General features: G+C 50.9%; 7 protein-coding genes across 7 annotated transcripts; 4 read left to right on the top strand and 3 right to left on the bottom strand.

Annotated features, from left to right (window-relative positions):
- Positions 1–155: 155 nt before the first annotated feature.
- Positions 156–4,846, top strand: EJ05DRAFT_498002 (ATP-binding cassette transporter ABC1; the record flags this gene model as incomplete). Its single annotated transcript, XM_033746626.1, has 3 exons — positions 156–917; positions 967–3,028; positions 3,075–4,846. The coding sequence occupies 3 exons, from the start codon at positions 156–158 to the stop codon at positions 4,844–4,846; spliced, it is 4,596 nt and encodes a 1,531-aa protein (XP_033603901.1).
- Positions 4,847–5,343: 497 nt separating this feature from the next.
- On the top strand, positions 5,344–6,011 carry EJ05DRAFT_508612 (uncharacterized protein; the record flags this gene model as incomplete). The annotated part of the gene is made up of 2 exons (XM_033748019.1): positions 5,344–5,617; positions 5,743–6,011. 2 exons carry the CDS (start codon positions 5,344–5,346, stop codon positions 6,009–6,011), a joined length of 543 nt encoding a protein of 180 aa, XP_033603900.1.
- A 133-nt stretch (positions 6,012–6,144) lies between these two features.
- Positions 6,145–8,062, bottom strand: EJ05DRAFT_498000 (uncharacterized protein; the record flags this gene model as incomplete). The annotated part of the gene is made up of 4 exons (XM_033746625.1): positions 6,145–7,020; positions 7,073–7,701; positions 7,752–7,981; positions 8,034–8,062. The coding sequence occupies 4 exons, from the start codon at positions 8,060–8,062 to the stop codon at positions 6,145–6,147; spliced, it is 1,764 nt and encodes a 587-aa protein (XP_033603899.1).
- Positions 8,063–14,051: 5,989 nt separating this feature from the next.
- Positions 14,052–15,311, bottom strand: EJ05DRAFT_264432 (uncharacterized protein). Its single transcript, XM_033740293.1, has one exon. It carries the CDS (start codon positions 14,835–14,837, stop codon positions 14,079–14,081), a length of 759 nt encoding a protein of 252 aa, XP_033603898.1. The 5' UTR covers positions 14,838–15,311; the 3' UTR covers positions 14,052–14,078.
- Positions 15,312–19,157: 3,846 nt separating this feature from the next.
- EJ05DRAFT_473941 (pectin lyase-like protein) lies at positions 19,158–20,318 on the top strand. The gene is made up of 2 exons (XM_033743497.1): positions 19,158–19,862; positions 19,934–20,318. Exons 1-2 carry the CDS (start codon positions 19,263–19,265, stop codon positions 20,252–20,254), a joined length of 921 nt encoding a protein of 306 aa, XP_033603897.1. The 5' UTR covers positions 19,158–19,262; the 3' UTR covers positions 20,255–20,318.
- Positions 20,319–20,649: 331 nt separating this feature from the next.
- EJ05DRAFT_264402 (uncharacterized protein) lies at positions 20,650–21,841 on the bottom strand. Its single transcript, XM_033740292.1, has one exon. The coding sequence runs from the start codon at positions 21,759–21,761 to the stop codon at positions 20,757–20,759; it is 1,005 nt and encodes a 334-aa protein (XP_033603896.1). The 5' UTR covers positions 21,762–21,841; the 3' UTR covers positions 20,650–20,756.
- A 125-nt stretch (positions 21,842–21,966) lies between these two features.
- On the top strand, positions 21,967–25,848 carry EJ05DRAFT_536218 (uncharacterized protein). Its single transcript, XM_033749299.1, has one exon. It carries the CDS (start codon positions 22,172–22,174, stop codon positions 25,601–25,603), a length of 3,432 nt encoding a protein of 1,143 aa, XP_033603895.1. The 5' UTR covers positions 21,967–22,171; the 3' UTR covers positions 25,604–25,848.
- The last annotated feature ends 19 nt before the right edge of the window (positions 25,849–25,867 follow it).

Below are 25,867 nucleotides of genomic sequence, written 5' to 3'. Positions count from 1 at the left end.
CTCGTCGTCCGATGCACTGCTCGTCATACATACATATACCGCCCAACACAACATCGACACCTGTAGCTATCATTTCCATCCAGTGTCGTTACTCAATTTCAATTCTTTGATAGCTGAATCATAGCGGCAAGCCCTCGGTGGAATCGATTGATTCAATGGCGCATCCAGGTTCCCTGGATAGCCAGATGCAGTCGTCTAGCACAGAACAGACTCCTGTCAATGAATATGTCGAGCCTAAGGAGGAAGTTGAATCCATAAACTCTAGTGATGATTCAGATGCCGCCTACGCGTCGATTGTCAAGGGCAGCCAAAATGACCCGGCGGCGACAAGCAGACGGAATAGCGAGGCCATGATAACCGATTCTGATAGAGACGAACTCCGACGGATCGTCACAGCCCTTTCCAGACGACAGTCCAGCTTCACGGATGGTCTCTCGCGGACCAACACGGTTTCTGGACTTGAAGACAACGATCCGGTGCTGGATCCCAACAGCAAAAGCTTCGATTTGGGCAAATGGATACGCAAGTTCATGCAGCATTTCGAAGCCGAAGGTGTCACACCAAAACGCACCGGAGTCTTGTACAGGAACTTGAATGTCTCGGGTACCGGGTCCGCAGTTCAGTTGCAAGGGACTGTCGGCAGCATCCTGATGGCCCCATTAAGACTAGGAGAGCTTCTGAGCTTTGGAAAGAAAGAACACAAGCAGATTCTACAGAATTTCGACGGTGTAGTCAAGAGCGGTGAGCTCCTGATTGTACTTGGAAGACCTGGTTCAGGATGCAGTACCCTGCTCAAAACTATGACTGGACAGCTGCACGGCCTTGAACTAGATCCGGCTTCCACAATACACTATAACGGTATCGATCAGAAGCAGATGATCAAGGAGTTTCGGGGAGAGACGATATACAATCAGGAAGTATGTGATATGAAGTGAGGACGTGAAATGCTGCTGACACTTTATACAGGTCGATAGACATTTTCCGCATCTCACTGTCGGTCAGACTCTTGAATTTGCTGCCAGTGCACGCACTCCATCCCATAGAGTCAAAGATATGTCTCGTGAAGAGATGAGCCAGCATGTCGCAAAAGTTGTGATGGCAGTTTTCGGTCTCAGCCATACTTACAATACGAAAGTTGGTGACGACTTTATCCGCGGTGTGAGTGGAGGTGAACGAAAACGAGTCAGCATTGCAGAAATGGTGCTGGCTGGATCTCCTATGGGAGCCTGGGACAACAGCACTCGAGGTTTGGATTCGGCAACGGCTTTGAAGTTTGTCCAAGCCTTGCGAATGGCATCCGATTTCAGTGGCGCTACAAGTGCCGTAGCCATTTACCAGGCTAGTCAAGCCATTTACGATGTTTTCGACAAGGCTACAGTACTTTACGAAGGGCGTCAGATATACTTTGGCCCCGCCTCAAAGGCTAAAGCCTTCTTCGAAAGACAAGGCTGGTTGTCACCACAGAGACAGACAACTGGAGACTTCCTTACCTCCGTAACGAACGCCTCGGAACGCAAGCCAAGAGAAGGTATGGAAGACAAGGTTCCTCGTACACCTGAGGATTTTGAACGATACTGGCGAGAATCGCCAGAATACAAAGAGCTCCAATCCGAAATGGACTCATATGAGAAGGAATATCCATTGGAGAACTCTGGTGCTGCCTCTCAGTTGAGAGAGCAGCAGCAATACTTGCAAGCCAAGCATGTCCGCAAAGGGTCTCCTTACACGATCAATACGGTCATGCAGGTCCGACTCTGTACTCGACGAGCATACCAACGTGTCATGGGAGATAAATCGGCAACCGTCTCACAGTCTGTAATGAATCTGATCCTGGCTCTCATCATCGGTTCTGTCTTTTTCGGTACTCCCAACGCCTCGGGTGGTTTCTTCGCCAAAGGCTCGGTTCTGTTCATGGCTGCCCTCCTCAACGCTTTGACTGCCATTGGTGAAATCAATAGTCTGTACGCGCAACGTCCGATTGTCGAAAAACATGCTTCGTACGCCTTCTATCACCCTGCGACAGAGGCTGCAGCGGGAATAGTGCTCGATATACCCGTCAAGTTTGTCGTCTCCACAATTTTCAATATCGTCTTGTACTTCATGGCCGGTCTGCGTGTGGAGCCGGCTCAATTCTTCCTCTACTTCCTTATTACATACCTCTCGACGTTTGTAATGAGCGCTATTTTCAGGACCATGGCCGCGCTTACCAAGACCGTCTCACAGGCCATGGCTTTGTCCGGTGTTTTGGTTCTCGCTCTTGTCATCTACACCGGCTTCGTGATTGCTGTACCACAGATGCATCCCTGGTTCTCTTGGATTAGATGGATCAATCCACTATTCTACGCTTTTGAGATCCTTATCGCCAACGAATTCCACGGTCGACAGTTTGAATGCTCGAGTTTTGTTCCTTCGTACATGGTTGGAGACTCGTTCATATGCTCTATCGTAGGTGCTGTCGCGGGTCAGACGACAGTAAGTGGCGACTCGTTCATCGAACAAAACTACCAGTACTACTACTCCCACGTCTGGCGCAACTTCGGTATCCTCATCGCCTTTCTGGTCTTTTTCATGGCGATATATTTTGTCGCGGTCGAATTCAATTCTTCCATGACTAGCACTGCCGAAGTTCTCGTCTTCCAGCGTGGTCGTGTCCCTGCAGCTCTCCAAAAGGGTGCAAAGCAAGCCTCACCCGATGAGGAGATGGCTAATGGTGGTGAAGTCAAGGGTAACAGCGATGCAGGCGAAGTGAAAGCAATCGAGCCTCAGAAGGATATCTTCACCTGGAGAGATGTTGTGTACGACATTGAGGTCAAAGATGGAAGTCGCCGCCTTCTCGACAATGTTTCTGGTTGGGTAAAGCCCGGAACCCTGACCGCCTTGATGGGTGTCAGCGGTGCTGGAAAGACTACTCTTTTGGATGTGTTGGCTCAGAGGACCACTATGGGTGTCATTACTGGTGACATGCTAGTCAATGGCAAGCCCCTGGACGCCAGCTTCCAGCGCAAGACAGGTTATGTTCAACAGCAAGGTAGGTGAACTATTGAGTCATAGTAAACTCCACTGACACGTCATAGATCTACATCTTGAGACTGCCACCGTTCGAGAGTCTCTTCGATTCAGTGCCATGCTACGTCAACCCAAGACCGTTTCGAAACAAGAGAAATACGACTTTGTCGAAGAGGTCATCGATATGCTCAACATGCGCGACTTTGCTGATGCTGTTGTGGGTGTACCTGGACAAGGATTGAACGTTGAGCAACGCAAACTCCTGACAATCGGAGTGGAATTGTCGGCCAAGCCAAAACTTCTATTGTTTCTCGACGAGCCTACCAGTGGACTGGACTCTCAATCCTCGTGGGCAATCTGCTCATTCCTTCGCAAACTTGCGGATGCAGGCCAGGCAGTCCTCTGTACCGTCCATCAACCTTCCGCCATCCTCTTCCAGGAGTTCGATCGGCTTCTATTCTTGGCCAAGGGCGGAAAAACCGTCTACTTTGGCGAGATTGGAGAGAATTCTCGCACACTCCTAGACTACTTTGAGTCGAATGGGGGCCGTAAGTGCGATGATGAAGAGAATCCCGCAGAATACATGCTCGAGATTGTCAACAACGGTACCAACGACCAAGGCGAGGATTGGTTTGACGTATGGAAACAAAGTGAAAACTGCCAAGCTGTAGGCACTGAAATCGACCGCATCCACTCAGAAAAACAACATGAAGCTGTCGAGGATGACGGTGCAGACTCGCACTCCGAATTCGCAATGCCCTTTACCACTCAATTGATTGAAGTAACATGGCGCGTCACGCAACAATACTGGCGCATGCCTTCGTACATCGGCGCCAAATTCGCGCTCGGAATCGCTGCAGGCCTCTTCATCGGCTTTACATTCTACGGCGCTGATGCCACTCAGGCGGGCATGCAAAATGTCATCTTTTCCGTCTTCATGCTCACCACAATCTTCTCTACGCTTGTGCAGCAAATACAGCCGCTGTTTATCACACAGCGCGCCTTGTACGAGGTCCGTGAACGGCCGAGCAAAGCATACTCTTGGAAAGCGTTCGTTATTGCCAACATCTTCATTGAAATCCCCTGGCAAGTCATTGTCGCCATCGTCACTTGGGCATCATACTACTACGCCGTCATCGGCATCCAGTCATCTGCGCGCCAGGGTCTCGTGCTTCTCTTCGTCATCCAGCTCTTCATCTACGCCTCGTCCTTTGCACACATGACCATCGCCGCGCTCCCAGACGCCCAAACCGCCTCCGGCCTCGTCACGCTCGGAACGCTCATGTCCACGCTCTTCTGCGGTGTCCTGCAATCCCCCGACGCTCTGCCCGGCTTCTGGATCTTCATGTACCGCGTCAGCCCCTTTACCTACTGGGTCGGCGGCATCTCCGGCACCCAACTACACGAGCGCGCAATCGAGTGCTCGGCCGCCGAGACCTCACAGTTTGACCCTCCCGCAAACACGAGCTGTGGCGACTACATGCGCGACTACCTCGCCGTGGCGCCCGGCTATCTGCGCAACCCCGAGGCCATGACCAACTGCCAATACTGCCCGTTGAGCAACGGCGACCAGTATCTGGCCGGCAGCAACATCTACTACTCTGAGCGGTGGCGCGACTATGGCATCATGTGGGCGTTTATCGGGTTCAATATTACCATGGCCGTGCTGACGTACTACCTGTTCCGCGTGAAGAAGTGGAATATGAGCGGCTTTAGTCTGCCTAAAGGCAAGGGGAAGAAGGGGAAGAAGACAAGCGAGGGCAAGGAGAAGGTGGAGGCGGGCGTCAAGGATGGGGTGCAGAAGGCTGCTAATCCGATTAATGACAAGGAGGCTGTTTGAGGGAGGTTTGGGTGTTTTTTGTTTTTATCGTGATGGTTGTACATATTTATATACCCATTATGTCATCCTATTTTGTTCATATTGTGCATCATGCACTTAATATAGACTTGCCCAGCATAGTGGCTTTTTCTCAATATACCGAAGATGTTAGCATACAGTGAACTCTGTCGTATGCTGAGCTTTTTCCACTTTACACGCAGGATTTAAACCCGGATTATCTACATCTAATATAGCCGCTTATAGTCTAAAGCTGTGCCGAGTCTATACTTTGGCGTCTACAAGAACCCATCTCACCAACCAGCCAGCCAGCCCGCACGCACGCAAGCATACCCTCCCAAAATCCGACTCTACCGCATGCATGTACAACACAGGGCGCAAGCACTATCAGATCCTCAACCCACACAACCCACACCACCATCAAACAACACACAATAATCCGTCTCACACCTCCACAAACCCCTCCCCCCTTCAAATCCACTAATCAACAAAATCCCACAATGCCCATCATCATAAAACAAGACCCACTCACAAACCCACGCGTGCTAGCCCTCCTTGCAGAACACACGCGCCATATGGCGAGCGTAATCGCCGACTCTACTGCGTCTGCACGCGTGTTGGGCGTAGATGGCCTGCGCGATGCGAGCGTGACGTGCTATACGGCCTGGTGGGAGGACGACGATAACGATGGCAATAATGGCAAGGAGAAGGAGGAGGACAAGGACAACAGCGACGGGCGGCGTCTCGTGGGCATAGCTGCGCTCAAGGAGATAAGTACGTGCCCCCGAGATACCACCACACGCAAACCACCACTTCACCAACCTCCACTTTACCATCCATATAGAAATTACGCCCTATAACCAAACTCACACGAACCTTTCTTATCCCCCCCCCCCAAGACACAAGTACCACACACGCATGCGAAATCAAAGCAATGCGGACGAGCACGGAGTTTCTGCGGCAGGGCGTGGGCGCGACGTTGCTCGGGTATGTCATCGAAGAGCCGCGGAGGAGGGGCTATGCGGAGGTGTATGCGGAGACGGGGTCGTCGGGGGAGTTTGCGGGTGCGAGGAGGCTGTATGAGGAGTTTGAGTTTGTGGAATGTGGACCGTATGCTGGGGGTGGGGAGGGTGGGTTTAGTGTGTTTATGGTTTTGAGGGTTGGGTAGGGTTCAGGTTAGGAGAAGGGAGGGATGTGGGGTTGGAGGGCGATGAGATGGATGTGTCTGATATATATATATATATATATATATATATATATATATATTGGAGTGATACGCTGATATGTACCATGTAGCTCGTCTAGCGCTTCTCGCCTTCGTCATCAATGTCCAGTCGCTCATTCCGCTTGCCTACCTGCCAGTTACTCGCGACTCTTCCGATGTAGTCGGATATGAAGACGAAAGCTAGACAGCCCATTGCGATGGTGACTACAGACGGTGAGTCCGTAAAGTTGTAGTAGAAGGTGTCGTTGAACGACCCGACAACACCCAATGCTATGGCCACAGCCAACACCAGGATGCGCGACAGGGTTTGCACAAACAGGAAGATGTCGGCACGGGTCTTGCGTCGTAGGGAGATGAGGATATGCGAGACAAACGCGAATATGGCCAGAGATCCCCAGAAGTAGCTGTATGGCACAGACCATTCGTCTCTGTTGACCGAGTCCAGTGTCCGCTGCGTAGGCCAGTTGTTGTCCACGATTGTGGAGCCATAGAGTGCCGATCCGAAGTTTGCTACCAGATCGAATAGTGCTGTTCCATTGATTGCAGCATATAATTCATCAAAGGTCCAGGAGGTCGGCAAGTCTCGGATTGAGGTGCTGTTGCAGAGGCCAGGCGTGTTTGATATGGTTACCAACGTTCTCATGAGGTCGGGAAGGTCTGACCCGGCGATAGATTTGTCTTCAAACTTGTAACTTGTGATAGAACTGGCGAGAGCATTGCTTAGCTCTGTGCCGTCAAGGCCGGATAAACAGTATTCGTGCACCATTGTGGCGATGTCTATGACCTCGTGTATCCAGTACCGTCCACGCACGAGTTGCTGTGCACCTTCAACGATCCCTAAGATGGACAGGTGCAATGGGAAATGAAGAAACGCCCATATTTGTTGGCGTATGGTGCCGAAATGGCCGTGAGGAGTATTGTCAAAGTATATCATCCATAGGAAAATGATTATCTGTAGGGCGATTAGTTCTGGGATTGAAGTTATGATTCGTAGTGGTACGCACTAGCAGGATCACGAATATCAATCCATAGTACTCCGCATTTTCATGCGTTCTCAGGATGATGGAAATGGTCTTGCCAACACCCAGTATACCTTCACCGATTATGATGAGTGTCAACAAGCTCATGCGCTCGACCAGATGGGTCAACTTGAACCCAAGATCACGCCAGACAGTCGACACAGACAGAACACCAGCAATCTCCAGTGCGAGAATGACATACCAGACAATGTAAACGTTGGAGAGGAACGGGATTCTACGAAAAGCCAGTGTCATCAAGCCAAAAGCCACTGCGGAGATACAGTAAAATAATGCGTTGAGACCAACTGGAACCAGCACCTTTCTGTATCCCCTCCGGGCACAAAAGACAGCTACAACGATGTACTGGATAGCTAGAAGCGCTCGACTCGTGGCCAACGCATAGCTCAGTATGCGGAATGTGTCATTCGATGGAGTTTCGCTCTGGCCATACGTCTGGACGGTCCCTGGTTCAAAATGCGACCCTACGAGAGATAGGACGACAAAGACGGCGCATTGTATCAATTTGCAAGCGCGTTCGTAGAGGCTGTCCGAAGCGAACCGCACGTCGAAAAGAGTCACGGAAAACCAAGTACCCCACAGGATGGAGAAGAACTCTACACAACGTTAACTTATGTTAGCGTGCTGGATGGCTGGAATTTCCGACCTATGTACCCAAGAAAACCGGAGTGCTCGATTATGATGTGGTACTGCGTGAACAAGGCGAGGTTTGCGACAAAGAACAGGTCGAAGAACAGTTCCATTGAGCTTGCTTCATGTCTTTGGCCAAACACGATAGGTCCCGAGCCGTCGTCATTCTCCATCTTCACCCCTGACGTAGGGTCCGAGATGCAGGGAACGACTGCATACTTCTGCTGCTTCCCCTTACGCTGAGACCTGTCATGAAGTCAGCACGTCAGCTCCCATGTTGAGACAATGATCTATCTACCAGTCAAAGTGTGGTAGTGCGGTCGTCATATTGTGTCGACCTGGAAGAGATGAAGTCTCTTTGCAGGCTGCACGACAACAATAATAGTAGGAAACAATCTCAGGGTCCCTGATTCGAGGTGGATCCCTTGTTCGGGATGGGCGGCAAGCCTCAAACGAAGTGATCTCTCATGCATCTGCCGTTTGGTACTCGCAGCCACAGTCCCAACGTTTGCGAGTCTGGGGACAGGAGTCAATCTGATCTCACTGAGACTTGGTAGAAAGTCATAAGCATTGTGAGCTTGTATCGCGATGGATTGGCATTTCAGCCGGCATGGCTTATATATGACATGACGTCAGGTGCAAAGGCATTGCTAGATATTTTTGCAGATTGCAACAGTTGTGAATTCGCCGGCGTGGTACAATTGGGTGACTATCTCAACACTAACGATCGTTCCGCTTACTAAAGCTGTAGAGGGTTAGGCGTAGGACCAGCCCGTTAGATGTCTGTAGATCTCGTCCTGATTTGGAGGTTCCTGGTACAGCCTCTTTCAAGCAATATGAATCATCATGAATCTGGGACTAGATGTATCTTCCGTTAAGAGTAGGCGTGTTTCGAGAGCCTCGATAGAATGCTGTACCTGACGCTGAGAGATAGCGTGCTGTCATCCTTGCGACCCTCGATATTGAGACCTGCCTTGTCTAGACAAACCATAATGCTAATGCTCTCGCAAGCACATGCGTACGTGTATATGTTATAGCAGTTGTATAGGCATCTCTCCCAAGCTCTTATGTCCACGTATCCATTTGCCTAACAATATTCCGCGTTCATGGACAACTTTCGAGAAACGGGCATCAAACCATACGATCGACTGGAGGCGGATACTGTAATTCGGTCTTGATTACCCACACGATGCATAAGACCTCCGAGGGCTGTAATCAGATAGACGTGTCTGAACAACATGTATCGCCCAGCGGGCAGTATCAAGAAGGGAGAATGCCATCTAGTCGACCGGTCAGGTGAACCAAGCATATGCACATGTGTAGACTGGCAAGCACCCCCACGACATATTGAGGGCAGCTGACAACGCAGTAGAAGTAGACGAGCACCACATATGCAGACAGCGACCGGTGTGAGGAGGCCAGCAGACGAGCGGTGAGCGACGCGACCCTTATCAGAAACCCCCCTCAGAGGGGGAAGGATGTACTATGTAGCAGTGAGAGCCACCCAAAAGCAGCATCTCTATGCGGGGAAGACAGCTGACAAACAACAGACGCCAACCATCCATCTACGACGTAGTGAGGGGGAGGTGCATGCATCACCCCAGGCATGATCGCCATGGATCTCTCTCCACAGTCTCGGTCTCAATCAACCGATGCGGACCCGAGGAAGATGCGAGACGACCGGAATCTGACGCGGGCGCGATGTTCGGATTCGGTTCTACGCACGCCTGAGGCTCATTTGCCAAGAGGGTCTCGCCTCGCAGATGATGTGGCACATGGCGATCAGTCAGGAGCGGGTTTGGCGGTGCCCGTCCCCGGTATTGGCATTGACATGTGCAACGATAAACAGACCAGGGATGATCATACGAGCCAAGCGAATAACGCGAGACTTGGAGGAGTTGGCAAGGTGACTGGATGGTAAGGGAAATGAAACTTGGTGCGCTGGCAACGACGTTGAGAGGGTCCCGACGGCGGCGCAAACAAACACCTCCTAGTGCTCTTGCTCGCTGCATGTCGAAATGACAAAACCTAATGGATGTTTTGAGGCAATGAAGACCGAAGACCAGACCTCATGGAATGACTGCAGATCTGCTTCTCGAAGCACTAGAAAGGCCGTAGAAAAAGCACTGGCATATTGGGCTCGTGTCGAGCCTCTGCTCTGCAGCTCTATAAAGTTAAAGAAGCCAAGGCTTGGAGTGGTTTATCCGCGGTTCCAGCATAGACGCACCGAAAAGTCGGTGGCGCAAAGCCAAGATATTCATTCTTTGTTACCAGTGCCTGAACCTGTTACCTGTTTGTACGACGGTCGTGGATATACCATCGTACGAGTTTTATGTCGGCCCGTTTTGGACCATTTTGTCGGTCCTATGCTGGTACAAGCAATAAACATGCCTTGCATCCACGATCGAGATCAAGGTTTTTCGTGAACCATCTCCGACTAAGAGGGACCCCCCCCTTTTGACTTGATCCCGATTCCGTTTTTGAGGGGACATTCGTGAGCGGAGCGGAATCGGCACCGGGCCAGACGAATGCCTTTGTCCCTTTGTCTCCTTTACCAGGGTTTTGAAGAATTTTACCTACCCTTGCATACGGACTATCGTGGTTCTCACATTCGATAGTTAGCCGGAGCGCGTAGAGGACCAAGAAGAACGAGGAGTAATCTCTTTGTCTGCACCTCGAGTCTCGATGCTCGAGGATGCTAGTGAGTAGACAGACGGATTGGGAATCACCAGTTGTCTGCCCTTGACGGTCCGCAGGCCTCAAGACGTTGATCCAGACGCGATTCCAGGCTCAATTACCAATCGATGGACAATAAACATGCTCATCAAGCACGTCATGCTGTCGTGGTATGTTTTTGATGCTTCCGCGTCGATTATCAAGCACTCGGCTAGCAACCCGCCTCATCGCGACCGGGGGGGCCTCGCTACTGACATCATCATTATCACTATCAACAATATTTTTTTTTGCTGCCAGGTTTTGGTTTCATCATAGCAGGGTCCGATTCTGAAGTCGATGACCGACATATGGCATCTGTCTACATTTACGTAGTGCCATCTCGGTGGCTCAGATACGCGTAACTACAGCCGGACCAATATGGAGCAGTAGAACAGCACCTCTTTAGATCTCTCCATAATTACGCGTACAGGCCACAGTCAGTCCTCGGTTTCGCGTATGTAATATGGGTTTGGGGCCGAAACACGAACGCGGCCTAAAATTGGTGCGCTCTTGTCGCATATGTAAATAGCTCCCTTGCAAGGCTGAGTGTGCCTCTGGAGTCCTGAATCCTGGCGGCGCGTCAGTCAGGGCCAGGAACGAGAGACACTGCCATGCGCTGATCTGACTGTGTACAGTCCATGGATAGGTACTGCCACGTTGCTGACTCGATCCTCTTCGGCTTTGAGGGTTGCCCGGGCTGGGAGGTTGCTCGCGCGATAGCCGTGACTGCCAAGGGTCTTGTTGCAAACTGGCTTTTTACAACGGAATTGGTCCCAAGACTGCGCTCTGACTGTACATACAGTAGTAAACAGGTACTACTACGCTGAGAACAGAGAGAGGCACAGTCGTCATCCTAGCACCGAGTTAGATGTGCTGGGACCACTCTCGACGACTACCCTACATGCCAGCTAAGCGGCGCTGGCAGTTTTGCATTCCATATGCAGTCTACGGCATCACATTCTACTGCATTCAAGGCGGCACGGGTAGTTACTACAGTAGGTAGTTACAAGTTACGCGAGGCACGCGGACACGCATTGCGAAACACCAACAAATAAAACGATGGATGTAGCCATCCATGCTCGAAACACACCAACAACCACAACAACCGTAGCGGCTATAGTATGGAAGCTCGTTTCTGTATGACAGATAACGGGGATTCAGCTGGCGGGACAGGGCAGCGATGCCTGCTTTGGGTCAGAATATCTACTCCATACGTATCAATCAGATAAAATTAATAACCTAGGCGCTGAGCACAGGCTTTCGGATTCTCATCTCCCACACGTAATTTATACGCACAGACTCGACGCATGTTCCTGATGCCCCATTGCCCGTTCACGTTCGCGTGCCATCCATAAGGATCGCTTCATGCCCCCATACCCATACCCATGGACACACCCATGCCCATGCATGCAGCGCTCAGAGATCAAGCATTGCAGCCTCATCTTCTCATCTACCCCATCAGGATCCATCTTGCATCTCTCATCTCCCCTATGCAGCAGGTATCATGCAGGCCCTACGATGACCCCCAGCCATGGCCCAGGCACGGCACTCTCAGATCCCGTCCGTCTCCTTGGGATCACAATGATGATGCCCTTTCTGGGATTCTTTCTTCCCCCTGGCGGGCCCTGTGTTGTCTGTCCCCACTGACTGACCCATGCCCAATTCAATATCCAGCCTCAGCACCAGTCCCCCATGTCCCCCCCGGTCTCCCCAGTATTCCAGTATTCTAGCAGGCAACAGCGCCCAGCTCAGCTCAGCTCAGCTCAGCAGGTACCCAAGCAAAAAACACTCCGCAGAATATCCCGAGTCTCCCAAAACCCAGGACGCAAGTCCAAGTCCAGATCCAGATCCAGATCCAGATCCCATCAGTCAATCAATCAATCAACCTTCGCAGATATATTCCGATCTCGCAAGGAAGTCTTTTTAACCAATTTGCCTATCCTGCAAAGTCTCCTATTTCATTAATATATGTGCACAGCGGCTTCTCCGCGTAGATTGTGATTGTATGTGTCTAGATTCTCCTCGGCCTTCACGATACATACCCACACACACATACGTACACACATACGTACAGGCAGCGGAAGATTTCCGATAGTGGGAGAGAGAGAGAGAGAGAGACAGGCCGAGAAAAAGAAGCTATCAATTCCGTGTTGCTTGCATGCTTGCTCGCTCGCTCGCTTGCTTGCTTGGGATGGCATGTCGGAAATATCTCCTACGGTACGGTACTGCGTACACGACCCATACTTACCTAGGCCTAGATCCACTTCCTCGGTCCAGCTTTGTTCGTCTGCCAGATCCAATAGCTGCGCGTTGGTTGGTTGGCTTGTTCATTAGGTAGCATATCAATTAGGTACAGGAAGCCAAAAGAAAAAAGCACAAAGCAAAAAAAACCAATTTTACCTTTTCGAAAAACGAAAAAATACTAATGGCAAGTCCCGACCGATTTTGCAAACTCTCTTTTACCTTCTATATCCCCTAAAAGTAATTCAGTCCCAAACTTTTTTCGCAACGTAGACTTGGGGACCTGTGGCCGACCTGTGAGCAGTAGTTCGTTCGTTCACATTCATTTATTCATTCGGTACATTCGTTCGTTCGTCCATTCGCTTCCCGAGTCCGGGTCTCGGCCGGCCGGCATCCCCGGTCTCACACACGCACGCACCTACACACACACATACCTAATCCAGCTACAAACCATGCTACAATATACCCCATACTAAGAAACCTACAGCACGCACCAGTCTTACAGTTCAATCTCACAGTCTTATCTAATTGCTCTATCTATTATTCTATCTTCGCACTCGCACTCGGACGACAAAACTCTCCGATCCGGGCAGTGGGGAATGCGTCTACCAGACCGAGAGATACTCAAACAGATAAGTCTACTCAGGTCTGGAGCTCGGCGTGGCATGGCATGGCGTGGCATGGCATAGTCTAGACACATAGCTTATACTTTTGAACGAAGGAGATAGGTATGTAGATGATAATTAGCCTGTTGTTGAGTGGTACGTAGATGGATGCCTGAGGAACAGCAGTAACTACGTGCAGACCTGAGGTAACTTACCTAGGCAGTAAGTAAAGCTAGCCTGGCTAGACCTAGCTTAGACTGAGCGACCAGGTAAACCCAAGGAGGGGGTCAGGTGAGCACATGGCAGGCGGTGAGCTGATGATGGCTGGGAATGCCTGGTATGCAATAGCATGCAACGTCGGCACGGGAAGTGCGGACTTTGGTTCTGCGTTCTCCGGCAGTTGGGAATGGAAGATGGAGAGAAAGTTTAGTTTGTCAGATCACGAAGAGCAAGAGAACATGAAGGTTTTTTTTTTTTTTTGGGAATATTTTGTATTTGTGTATTGCTATAGATATTCCTTTCCGTGCTCCATCTCAACCTCAATCACTACAAAGTGTGAGAGGGAGGTGCACTATAGACCATATATGACCTTCCTCCGTCATTTCGTGTCCGTAACTACTAGCTCCACCCATGACAAACAAAATGAAAGAACAAAATCTCTTGATTTGAGTGGATATTTTCCCAGTAACTCCATACGCTGGTATGCCGGAAACAATGACGCTCGCTAAAGATCGCTATGCAGAAAGACGGGGAATGATGCTGTTGCCCAAAGTCGAGTGGGTCTAGAAGGTTGCAATCATTGGTTGGCTTCGTTGCGGCACGAAGAAGCCGTCTTTTGCAAATGAGTCTTGTTGCGAGGCTGGTATCGCGGCTGGCTTGTCGTAGAAGGATGTGGTGGTGAGTGCGGCGCGGTCCTGCTCGCTGAACTCCCTGGTCGAGGCAGGCGGTGATGTGGGCGGGCTCTCGTCGTCCGAGACGTCATCGTGGATGAGTTCTGGCATTGCATGTGCTGATGGGACACGTTCTAGAGCATGCTCCTCGTCGTCTTCGTCGTCCTCGAATTCCTCGTCGCTGTCTGAGTCGTCGTCGTACTCTACGGTGGTGATGTGGACGGGAGGGGAGGGAATGCGGCGGAGAGGAGCGACCATTTCGTAGTCGGAGTCGTCGTACTCTGAGTCTGAGTCTGAGTCCTCGTCCTCCTCCTCGCGGATGCTGTCGACCCATTGGATGTGCTTGGGCTCGTCAGCCTTGGCGGCCCTGTTGACGTTCTGATTGAACCAGGCTTCTTGGTCCCGCTCAGCATCGGCGAGCTCGATCATGAGGGAATCGAGCAGGTTTGCATGGCCGACAAGCAGCCTCAGGTTGTGGTCTGGCTTTCCAGCTTCCCTGCCCAGCTTCGACCGTGCCGACGAGGCAATGTAGTAGGTCTGGGTGAGGGACATCTTCTGCTTCTTCTGTGGAGGAGCGGTGATGTAGTGGGAGCGGGTGGCTTCGGCGGAGAATGGCTCAAAGAGAGCTTGGTTCCTGAGATGGGAAGGCATTGTGATGAGATGCAAGAGTGGGTGGAGGTTTTGTGAGAATGACTGCCTGGTGAGTCAAGGCTAAATGTCCGTGACGGTGACTCTTCTTTTGTTTCCTATGATTGATGTGCAGCAGGGGTGTCCGTGCGGTGCTAAACGGATCGGGTATGCGTGGTGGAGGAATAGTAGCGGGTGGCTTGAGTTGTTGTTGATGTTGTAGTGTGTGTACTGAAGCTTGAGATAGTTCGAGTTGATGATACTGGAGAGTGTGTGTGTGTGTCTGGAAGTGGAAACGGGCGGAGGCAAAGGTCTTTATGTTTTCGGAGACAGGATTGTGTGTGAGAGGCAGTAAAGACAGAAACGGGGAATTTGGCATGGATGGGTTCGGACGAGTCGGTGACAAGGGGAGGGTTTAGGTGGTTAGGCGTCGCTAAAGCCCGTACGAGCCTTGGAGCGGTCAAAATCTCGTCAGCTTAACAACCGGCTGCCTTGGGCCCCACGCTGCACCCACACACCACATCCTCACCCCCCCCCCCCCCCCCCTAAATCTTTCTGGTCCCTTTGTCCACTCACTCATTGTCCTCCATTGTCTTTCTTGTTCTTCTCGTTCTCGTCGGTCTCATCGGTCTCGTCGTTGCTATCGTGTCGGCTCTTCTCTCGTCTCTCCGGACTTTGGCCCCCCCCTTCTCCCCGACCAGTCAACAGTCACCACTCTAGGTACCAAACAAAAAGAAGCCCCCAGCCAGGCTGTACATCATATTCGTCCGCGGGCGTATGTAATCACCGCCAGCCTTGCTTGCAACAATTAATTAGTAGTGGTACCTACCTATGCTGCGTAATCCATTTCGGCCGTGTCGGCCTCATAGTCGATGATTCATCCGCCTACGCTGCACACGATCCAGTCATCCACCACTCACCATCCCGCTTCGGGTCCATTGCAGTCACAGTCACGATGGTGCGGAATGAATGATTGTAAATGCAGATGCCTTGATGTGGTTCGTGGTGCTGCATAGTGTTTGATTGCTGTTGTCAATGCGGTGAAAGTATACCGTTTAGCCGCACCCGTATACGCCGGACGCCTCATTACCACCACGACCTGTGAGCCCTTCGCGTTAACGTTATGCCCCGCCAGACGGCCCAAGCCGTTGAGAAGAATATACTACACACTACACTATACTACGACCTCCAAGATTCCAATGTCCAAGATTCCAAGATTCCAAGATTCCAAGCATGACGTGATATGAATGTTGGGCCTCAGTCCACTCAGTCCTATTGTGTGGCTTGACACTTGCAAAGGCTTTGTTGCTTTTGGGGGTTAGGACTTACGCAAGCAGCGGCCCATGATATACGTCCGATGGTGCGAGCCAACTGTTGAACTAATTACCTACCTTAGGCATTCATCACTATTGAAAACACTGATGCTTCCCTCAATCAGTAGATAGGCGTGCTAGTCACAAGATGGGATGTCATTCTTAGGCTCGCACTTGATACCCTTTTCTCTCGTATCGTGCAAGAACATCTATCTGTCCGTCCGCCCGACCCGACTCCGCCAGGCCCCCAAACGTTTCGTCGTCAGGCAGACTTCTTCCAGCTGATCGATGGTCGATGGATGCAACACAACGCAACGCAACGCAAGCAACACCGCTGCGCCCTCCAGCAATGCGTGTGTCAATATGCGACGCGAGGAATGCGGTGCATATTGTAACGGGCACTGCAGGAATGACTGCCGCCTCTACGCCAACCCCAGCACCGTTTGCCTGAATTCCTTGTCGAGATTGCTCATTATTGCGTGACTGCGGATGATTCACTTTCAGTCTTTTGATTCAATCATCAGACGTTTGACGGTCATGATGGGTAATTAGTGAGTCGTCCTTGTTGGCTCGGAACCAGCCTTTTGACCGGCTCCGGCTCTCGCGCGCACGAATGCGCGGATGAACCTTCTCTCCCCCTCTCGTTGCAGCTTTGTTTCTGTTCCCTGGTTCAGGACCTACACAACAATATCCAGTACCGCCAATCGCATTCCCACACTGCCACCTGCTCAACAGCTACTTGTAATACCAGGTTTCAGTTGTGGTTCGGCGCTCGGGGTTTCGGCCTTTGCGCCCTGAGGGTCACCGCATCACCGCCTTGCCTAACGTTAGGTTTTGGCTAGGTACCTAGTATGTAGCTAGTTATCGTCGAGTCATCTGCCTTACACTCTCTCCTCGCATCGCATCGCGGCTTTCGCCTTTTACGCGGACATTAGTATAATCTCCTGTATCAGTGCCAGTACATTATCATCACGCCCATCAATGGACATGTCCATGATGCCGATACCGCCCTGATTACACACATACATGCACGCCCTACCTTCCCAACTTTCCAACTGCCACCACCCGATGCGATCCCAGGTCGTGCATGGCCCTCGTAGCGATATCATCATCATCATCATCATCATCAGGGTGTTTCTGGAAGAACCGGCAGCTTCGATCACTTGTTCGTCCGTCTGGGCGCTAGGTTGCCTATTACCTGGAGACTGCTGACGGGAGAAGGCAGGCTGGCGTATCAGTTCTTGGAGCTCGTTCGTTTTACCTGCCGACGCTGCACAGACGAGCGGCATCCCGATACGGATACGCATACATCGTACAGTCGCGTCTATCCGCCGCCTGTCTGCCGCTCGGAGTCGCCTTTCGTATCTATGCCGTTACAGTATCTGTGTAAGTATGCCTGCATATACGCAATCACCGCCCACTTTTTACTCTCCTACCAAACCACATCACACCCATACGCACACACGCAAACCACTTCGCAATCCGCGCAAGCCATCTACGGTGTGTTGCGTAATGTCTAGATCGAGTATCAACTAGCAGTGTGACTGATCCCGCGGATTAATTAACCATTGCGACTTCAAGTCTGTCCGCATACATAATTACTAACCTGCACCCTAATGACTGCCTAGGGCTGGTTGGAAAGCATGCTGAGCTGACAAACGCATCTCCTCCTTCCACCAATCACGCCCCCACAAGCTGCGCAGTCCCAATTGCTCAATCCGGCTAGACCATACTCTTTCTCAACCCCACCTCACATTAGTCATTCGTAGTTTGATGGATGTTCATCGCACGCTCCCGTTTAGGTATCATTGTGCGAATAGTCGTTGATGGACGTGTGTACGATGTGCTACAAATACAGTACCACCACCTCAGCCACAGCCCTACAATAGATACCCTACCATGCTCAGCCAGACTGCTAAACTGCCACAACACACCCGCCCCGGATCCTGCTTGTCGGTGTCGATGCTGTCCTTGCCGGCATACACGTACATGCACGCCATCCAGTATTAACTGCTGCTGCTGCTGTTGTACGAGCCTTCCATGCACGCTTATACCATATATGGCCCTGCCACACGAATCCTTCACCGCTTCCATGAGGCTTCTATACGTGCCATTCGTACAGTCAGGGACGACTGTGCGGTTATGGTGGTGCTTGGGACGTCCTGGCCTATCATACATACGTGACGCTATCCGACGAACATAAACATATCAGCAAACAAAACCTATAAAGATATTGTATCTTTTAGCCATAGCTAGTCAGCCAGATCGATAAAACACGCCGCGCTGTCATCGTTGTCGTCGTCGTCGTCGTCGTCGTCGTCATGTGCAAAACACACTAACAACAACTCCGTAGCGTCGTAGATAGCTGCCCTGCCATGGATGGGGGCCTAAACCCCAATCAAGACAAAACGCATCTTTGATCAGCATCGCTGGTCTGCCGCTCTTCCCGTCCGGTAACGATGTCGATGATGTCTATCTATCTAGTCTCGATTGGGGTATATACATACATACACACGTCCGCACACGGCGACTTGCCGAGCTGTAACCCACCCCTTTCCCAAGGCGCTTGCGGAGGCTTGGTGATGCTTAGGTGTTGTTTGTGCATATGATGGATCGATGCTGTGAATTGGATAGCGTGGAATGTGGATGGAGGAAGTTGTGCCCCGGCCGAGGACGTTTGACCAGAGACGTACTTCGTCACTCGACTAGCTATATCGTATACGCGCCGTATCCGGGTGCGCTCGACCTTACGAGTAGTCCAGTTCATGTCACGGGACTTGGTGTTGGACTTGATGGATGAATGAACGGAAGGAGCATTGGCCTACTTGCTATTGACGGATAAATGCCTGAGGTCTCCGTCCAGATTGTTCTCGCTGCTCAATCTAACCTTCCCCGCATTCGGCTAGAAAGGCATGGATGCGAAGAATACTATCATGTCACCAAAAATGAGATATCCTGCATAGTCATGAGAATTGAAGGACGATGTTTCAAGTTAAGGAGAATAATGTCAGAGGTTCATACAAAGGAATCTCTCCCCCCCCCCTTTGTATATGTCTGAAGCGATTGGTTGAGTTCACATTCTTCCATTTCAAGCATTGAAAGAGAATATATCACTGTTTGCGTTATAGTCTCAAGCATGAGGATTGTAGCACTAGCAACTCTCGCATTCCGGCTCTGCATCGCCTTTGACCGCCATGCCTGCCAGTCCAGAACACCCGATCCGTACCAAGGCTGTCCGAAAGACACCACAATCCTAGTAGGCCCGACAGCAAGATTCACGACGGTGCAGTCGGCAATCTCAAGCCTCCCACACAACAACGCCTCGTACACCATCCTGATCCAGCCCGGGAACTACACCGAGCAGCTCAACGTGACCCGAGCCGGTCCACTCACGCTGCTCGGCCAGACCACCTCGTCGCCAGGTGATCAGTCGACTAACTTGGTCAACATCATATGGCGCCAGGCGACCGGCACGGCGGAGACTGGCACGCTGGATAATGCCTTTACGAGTGTCCTGACTGTGGCGCCCACGCTCAACGCCAGCTTGACCGGATCCGGTCCGACGGGGAATGCTGTGCCTGCCGATACACCGTTTGGAAATCAGGACTTTCGAGTGTACAATATCAATTTCATCAATGACTGGCGTCCGTACGCTGCCGGACCTAGCTTAGCCGTGTCCGTCAGCTATGCAAACACTGGCTTCTATAACTGCGGGTTCTACAGCTATCAGGATACGGTAAGCCAGGAGCATCACTCTGCCCTATCTGTCTGTCTGTCTGCCTGCCTGTCTGTCGCTGATTGTCGTAGGTGTATATTGGGAAGCTAGGCAATGCCTACTTCCACTCATGTGAGATTGCTGGCCAAACCGACTTCCTGTACGGCTTCGGCACAGCCTGGATCCAGTCCTCACGTCTCTCGCTGCGGAGCTGCGGTGGTGGCATCACAGCGTGGAAAGGCACGAACACTACCTTCGTCAACAAATATGGTGTCTACATCCACGACTCGCACGTGGAGAAGGCGAATTCCAGTCTAAGTATCTCCGGGAAATGCGCGCTCGGAAGGCCATGGGTACGCTCCTTCCGTTCCGGCAACATTGGGTGCTGTCAATACGCTGACTGGCCACCGTGACAGAACGCACAACATCGGTCAATCTTTGCCAATTGCTCTCTGGATGACTCCATTCAGTCTTCTGGGTATATCAAGTGGGGAACCACAGATGATCGATTCAACTACAACACGACCATGGCCGAGTGGAGAGATTATGGCCCAGGTTTCAACGAGACGGGTAGAATCCTTGCAAACGTAACGAGGCTGTTTAGTGACGAGCAGTACGAGCCTTATTCAACCATACAGAAGGTATTTCAGTTTCCCAACTCAGACGTAGAGGGGAACACTGCGTGGATTGATCGGGGTTAAACGAGCCCCGTGGGCAAAAAACAGAGGTAGCCATCTGAGTAATCCGTAGAGCAATCATATCGACATGTTTTTGGTCAGATTGAAATCGAGCAACGTCGATTGTTTAAAGTTTGTCAGTTCAGTTTGGTCGCGTGTCAATTTCACAATGCATCAAATGTTGTACTTTCCCGGTCCTCTGGAATTGAAGTCTTGCATTGCATCACCTCGAAGCACTTCAGCCACCACCCAAGTTCTTCGGCACTTCCAGCTCAGCAAGAAACCTGTCGGCCTCTCCTTTCAATCTTTTAGCGTTGATAGCCTTTCGTCGTTCTTCCACCTCCCGTTTCCGCTGCTCCTTTCTCTGGCTCATCTCAGATCGTGCGCGCTCGGTCTCCTCCCGTTCCTTTTTCAGAGCATTCATTTGTCGTTCCCTCTCTTCCTTGTCGCCAGAGAATGCGTAGAAGCCTGTGCCGCGCGTCCGTATCTCTTCCTTCGAATCGAAGTGCTTGTCTGGAGGAGGTGTGGGTTCTTTATCTCTCTTAGCAGCCAGCTCAGCCATCTTCGATGCCACACTCTCGTCTGGATTGAAAGCTGCCGTTTGTATAGTGTCGCCGTAGATAATGTTGGACGGTGCAGTTGGCTTTGTTCCGAGCTGCTCTTCCTGAATTCGGGCATTGGTTCGTTTCGCCATTTCTTCCCGAGCAATTGCAGCACGTGTGCCCTTCCTCGTCCGGCCAAACTCGTCTTGGTACTCGATCAACTCTTCATCACTTTCTTCGTCCTCGTCCGACGAGATTTCCGGAGCTTGATCTTCGGGCTTGTCTTGTGCTTCTGCCCACTTCCGATCAAAATCTACCATATGCTTATCATCCAGATCTTCTATATCTCCTCTCTTCATTGCGTTGTACAGCCTTGATTTCTCTTCCATCTTTCTCCGCGCGCGTTTCCATTGTGCTTCATCCAGAGGCTCGGTACTGGCGGCAGGCCGACTCATCTCAGAGTCCTGGAGATCCTTCAGAGCACGCTTCTTGGCATTCTTATTGTGCGCTTTGAATATGTCGTCCTTGTTGCCTTTTCGCGCTCTTCCACTCATGGTCTTGGAGCTATCCTTCGAGGAAGAAGCTATGAGAGACGATAGTTGAGATGTGAATGCCAGAGTACTCGAGGATGAGACTTCCTTGGAGTGACTCTTCTTTGGGCGTGGCTCGCCATACAGCGACGCATCTTTGGTTGACGGCATCGAGGATGATATGGCGTGAACAATGTCACATTATTGCAGATGTTGTGGAGAGAGGCCGTAATTACTAGACATGGTCAGGATCAGGTAAGGCTGCCGCTCGAGCCAAAAGATGGATGTGCGCCCTACCCCACTATTCTGCCTGCGCGAGCGCGCCAGGAATGCTGAGTGATAGCGCGTTTCGTGGGAACGATGAGGTCAGCGGCCGCTACTGCCTAAGTGAATAATCGCCTGCGACTGCAAATGCCTCGAAAGCACTTCCCACCCTAGTGCTTCGAGACAAGATTCATCGAATTACCTCTCCATGGCTGTGTGCGCTTTAAGCCACTGCCAAAATTGTCATCACCTTGTGTTCATTCACTCCTTCAGCCTGTGACACCGCTGACAATAGAAAAACACCTTGCTAAGAGACCATGTCTGAGGAGATACCAAATGTCCTCCTGGAGACTGCTGTGCGGGACCAGGATGATCTAGAAAGAGATATCGGCCGGCAGGCTGATCAGATGCTCACTGAGCAGGCGGACGAACGAGACAAGAAGCGCCTCGAGAAGACACAGCTTGAGAAAAGTAGACTGACTGCACGGACTCGACAACTTCGTGCTCGCCTCGGTCAACCGGCTAACTCAAACATCAAGAATAAGATCCGATCAGATATCGCAGACTTAGAAGTCAAGCTTGACCATGCGGACAAAGAGCTCGCCCAGATACAGACCAGGATCGAAGACAGACATCGCGAGTCCATAGACGTTCCTGAACAAGATGCAGGACATTCTGGCCCACTACCAAACGAATCCCGAAGGGAGTTCCTAATTCGTACCGGCAAGATTACACCATTCTCCAAGATTGCGCAAATACCCAAGGTCTCCGCAAGCTTGACCGATGTCATGTTGGATGCTGAAGCGAACGATGATGAGGATGTCCTGGTTAACGAGACAGAAGTCGAGGCTGCTATTGCCCCCGTGTCACATAGAAACCTGTTGCGCCCTGGATTTCGAGATGAAAAGGATGAGAACGTTGGGGAAGAGGAGGACTTTATTCCAGGAGATGATAGTGAAGCAGAGGACGATAGCGACGAATATATCGAAGTTCCAGGCTCGCACAAGAGGAAGCCTGCAAGCAAGCGTCACACAAAACTAGATGAGGTGGAGGATTTGGCCGGAGTGGATGATGGGAATGAAAGACTGTATCAAAACCGACTACAAAAGTGGGCGACAGCGAGGAGAGCTGCTCGGAAAAAAGCACGGTGTGAATTGACCTCTCAGGAGGATGGGCAAGAAGACATTGGGGAAGAGCTGAATGTCGAAGATGAGTGGCACAACCCACATCCGACGAGACCTGATGCCGACCTGGGAGGTGGCTACAGAGTTCCTGGAGACATCTATCCTTCTCTGTTCGACTACCAAAAAACAGGCGTGCAATGGCTCTCTGAGCTGTACTCGCAGCAGGTAGGAGGGATCGTGGGCGATGAGATGGGCTTGGGAAAGACAATTCAGATCATATCCTTCGTGGCGGGCTTACACTATTCGAAGAAGCTCACGAAGCCTGTCATAATTGTAGCGCCAGCAACAGTCATGAAGCAATGGGTCAACGAGTTCCATCAATGGTGGCCAGCATTACGTGTCTCTATCCTCCATACCTCCGGGAGCGGCATGATGGACGTGAAGAGGGAGAGCCAAATAGAGCGTGACCTCGAGGATGACCGCTATCGAGGCTCTACCAAACGCCTTACCAAGGCTCAGAAAGCAGCTAAAAAGATCGTGGACCGTGTCGTTAACGAAGGTCATGTCTTAGTCACCACATATACAGGGCTTCTCACGTACGCAGAGTTGTTGGTACCCGTCAACTGGGAATACGCTGTCCTAGACGAAGGCCACAAGATTCGCAACCCAGAAACGACTGTCGCATATCATTGCAAAACACTACAAACCCACAATCGTATCATCTTGTCGGGAACGCCTATGCAGAACAACCTTACTGAGCTCTGGTCACTCTTCGATTTCGTCTTTCCAATGCGCCTTGGAACACTACCGAGTTTCAGACTCCAATTCGAACACCCAATCAAGCAAGGAGGATATGCAAATGCGTCAAATCTACAAGTTGAAACCGCGATGAAGTGTGCAGAGACTTTGAAGGAGACAATCAGCCCATATCTCCTCCAGCGTTTCAAGGTCGACGTCGCAGCGGACTTACCGAAGAAGAGCGAGCGTGTTCTGTTTTGTAAGCTTACCAAGATACAAAGAGATGCATATGAGTTCTTCCTCAAATCAGAAGATATGAAATCAATTCTTTCTGGGAGGAGGCAAGCGCTTTACGGTGTGGACATTCTTCGCAAGATCAGTAATCATCCGGACCTGGTCGACCACAAGAAATTACCACAGAAGGTCGGGTACGACTACGGTAGCGGTGTTAAGTCTGGAAAGATGCAAGTAGTGAAAGCGCTGCTCGAGATGTGGAAGAAGAATGGACACAAGACGCTACTGTTCTCTCAACAGCGCATCATGCTTGACATACTTCAAAAGTTTGTCAGGAAGATGGACGGCGTTAATTTCCTGCGTATGGACGGTACAACGGACATCAAGGATCGACAACGGATGGTCGACCAGTTCAACACCGATCCCGATTTACATGTCTTTCTTCTTACTACTAAGGTCGGAGGATTGGGAGTCAACCTTACAGGCGCTGATAGAGTAATCATATTCGACCCCGACTGGAATCCGTCAACTGATGTACAAGCCCGGGAGCGTGCATGGAGGCTGGGTCAGAAACGAGAAGTTGAGATATATCGTTTAATGACAGCGGGCACGATCGAAGAGAAGATATATCATCGCCAGATTTTCAAGCAATTTCTAACAAACAAAATTTTGAGAGACCCAAAACAGCGTCAAACATTTCAGCTCCGCGATCTTCATGACTTGTTTACCCTAGGAGATGAACAGCCGGAAGGGCAAACAGAGACTAGCACTTTATTCCAAGGCACCGAAGTCAGATTCAAGGATAAGCAAGAAGCGAACAATGACGGCGCACCGATAGAAGACGTCAAACCAGGCTCACAATTGGAAACAGGTCCATCTAATGTGGACAAGATATTTGCCGTCGCACGACATGAAGACTATCGAACAGGAGAGTCATCTGCTACCACACCAGAGTCGTCTTCGAATGTTACAGAAGCTGAGCTCAAGCCTGTGAGCGACGTCAAAGACCAGCGCCTTCTGTCCACAATTTTCTCGAGATCTGGGGTCCACTCCGCTCTTGAGCACGATGCAATCATCGAATCTGGGGCTGGGAACAGGAGAAAGAAGGTCAAAGCAGATCCAGAAGTGATTGCCAAAGAGGCAAAACGGATTGCCGCCGAAGCTGCTGAGGAGCTCAGACGTGCCGGTGAAGTTGCTCGAACAGTGCCAATTGGGACGCCAACGTGGACTGGCACGTTTGGTGATGGTGGACGACCTCCGGACCCGCGAGGACGAGGACGAGGACGAGGGGGCATCGGGAGCGGTCTTGGATCTAGCTCGATCCTGTCAAACCTCTCAGCGCGAAATCCCACTCAAGCAGGGCCAAGCCAGTCTGGCTTGACACGAAATGGCACTGGTATGCGTGACGAGAGCAAGCCTCGAGGGCGAGCGTTCATTAAAATGATCCGTGACTACATCATGACTCATGGAGGCAGTGTGTATACGCAGAATCTCATTGATCACTTTGGTCGGTACTGCACAACGGAAAGCGAAACAGCGGAGTTCAAAGAGATGCTTCGACAGATTGCGACACTGCAGAGAGGATCTAGGGGTAGGGGTCGATGGATATTGAAGGACGAATACAAAGGGACAGCTAGGGTAGGAACGAGTTGAAAGTGACATGTAGTGACTCTGAACAGGGGGCATTTTCTTGACTTGCATTTGAAGGAGTATTGCATATACCGGAGTCTTGAGTTGTATGAACTCGAATTCGCATTATCAGTGGTCACACACTCGAACAGGACGAGTGCGGATAGCTTAAAGCACGTATACAGAAGATAATGGCGACAGTATGTTGAGCATTATCTTATCCACCTCATCTGGCATTTGATCTTACCAGGAACTGTTGTATTATAATGAAGCAAAACGTTATACTCC

This window comes from Pseudovirgaria hyperparasitica, assembly GCF_010093815.1.
Source record: "Pseudovirgaria hyperparasitica strain CBS 121739 unplaced genomic scaffold EJ05scaffold_3, whole genome shotgun sequence".
Lineage (NCBI taxonomy): Eukaryota > Fungi > Ascomycota > Dothideomycetes > Acrospermales > Acrospermaceae > Pseudovirgaria > Pseudovirgaria hyperparasitica.
This window is presented reverse-complemented; position numbering and strand designations above follow the sequence as displayed.

Bases quoted from the DNA above. Each gene is read 5' to 3' on its own strand.
- EJ05DRAFT_264402 (XM_033740292.1), bottom strand. From the start codon at position 21,761: ATGCCGTCAACCAAAGATGCGTCGCTGTATGGCGAGCCACGCCCAAAG.
- EJ05DRAFT_264432 (XM_033740293.1), bottom strand. From the start codon at position 14,837: ATGCCTTCCCATCTCAGGAACCAAGCTCTCTTTGAGCCATTCTCCGCC.
- EJ05DRAFT_536218 (XM_033749299.1), top strand. From the start codon at position 22,172: ATGTCTGAGGAGATACCAAATGTCCTCCTGGAGACTGCTGTGCGGGAC.
- EJ05DRAFT_473941 (XM_033743497.1), top strand. From the start codon at position 19,263: ATGAGGATTGTAGCACTAGCAACTCTCGCATTCCGGCTCTGCATCGCC. The intron at 19,863-19,933 runs GTAAGCCAGGAG...TGATTGTCGTAG, and splicing joins TCTACAGCTATCAGGATACG to GTGTATATTGGGAAGCTAGG.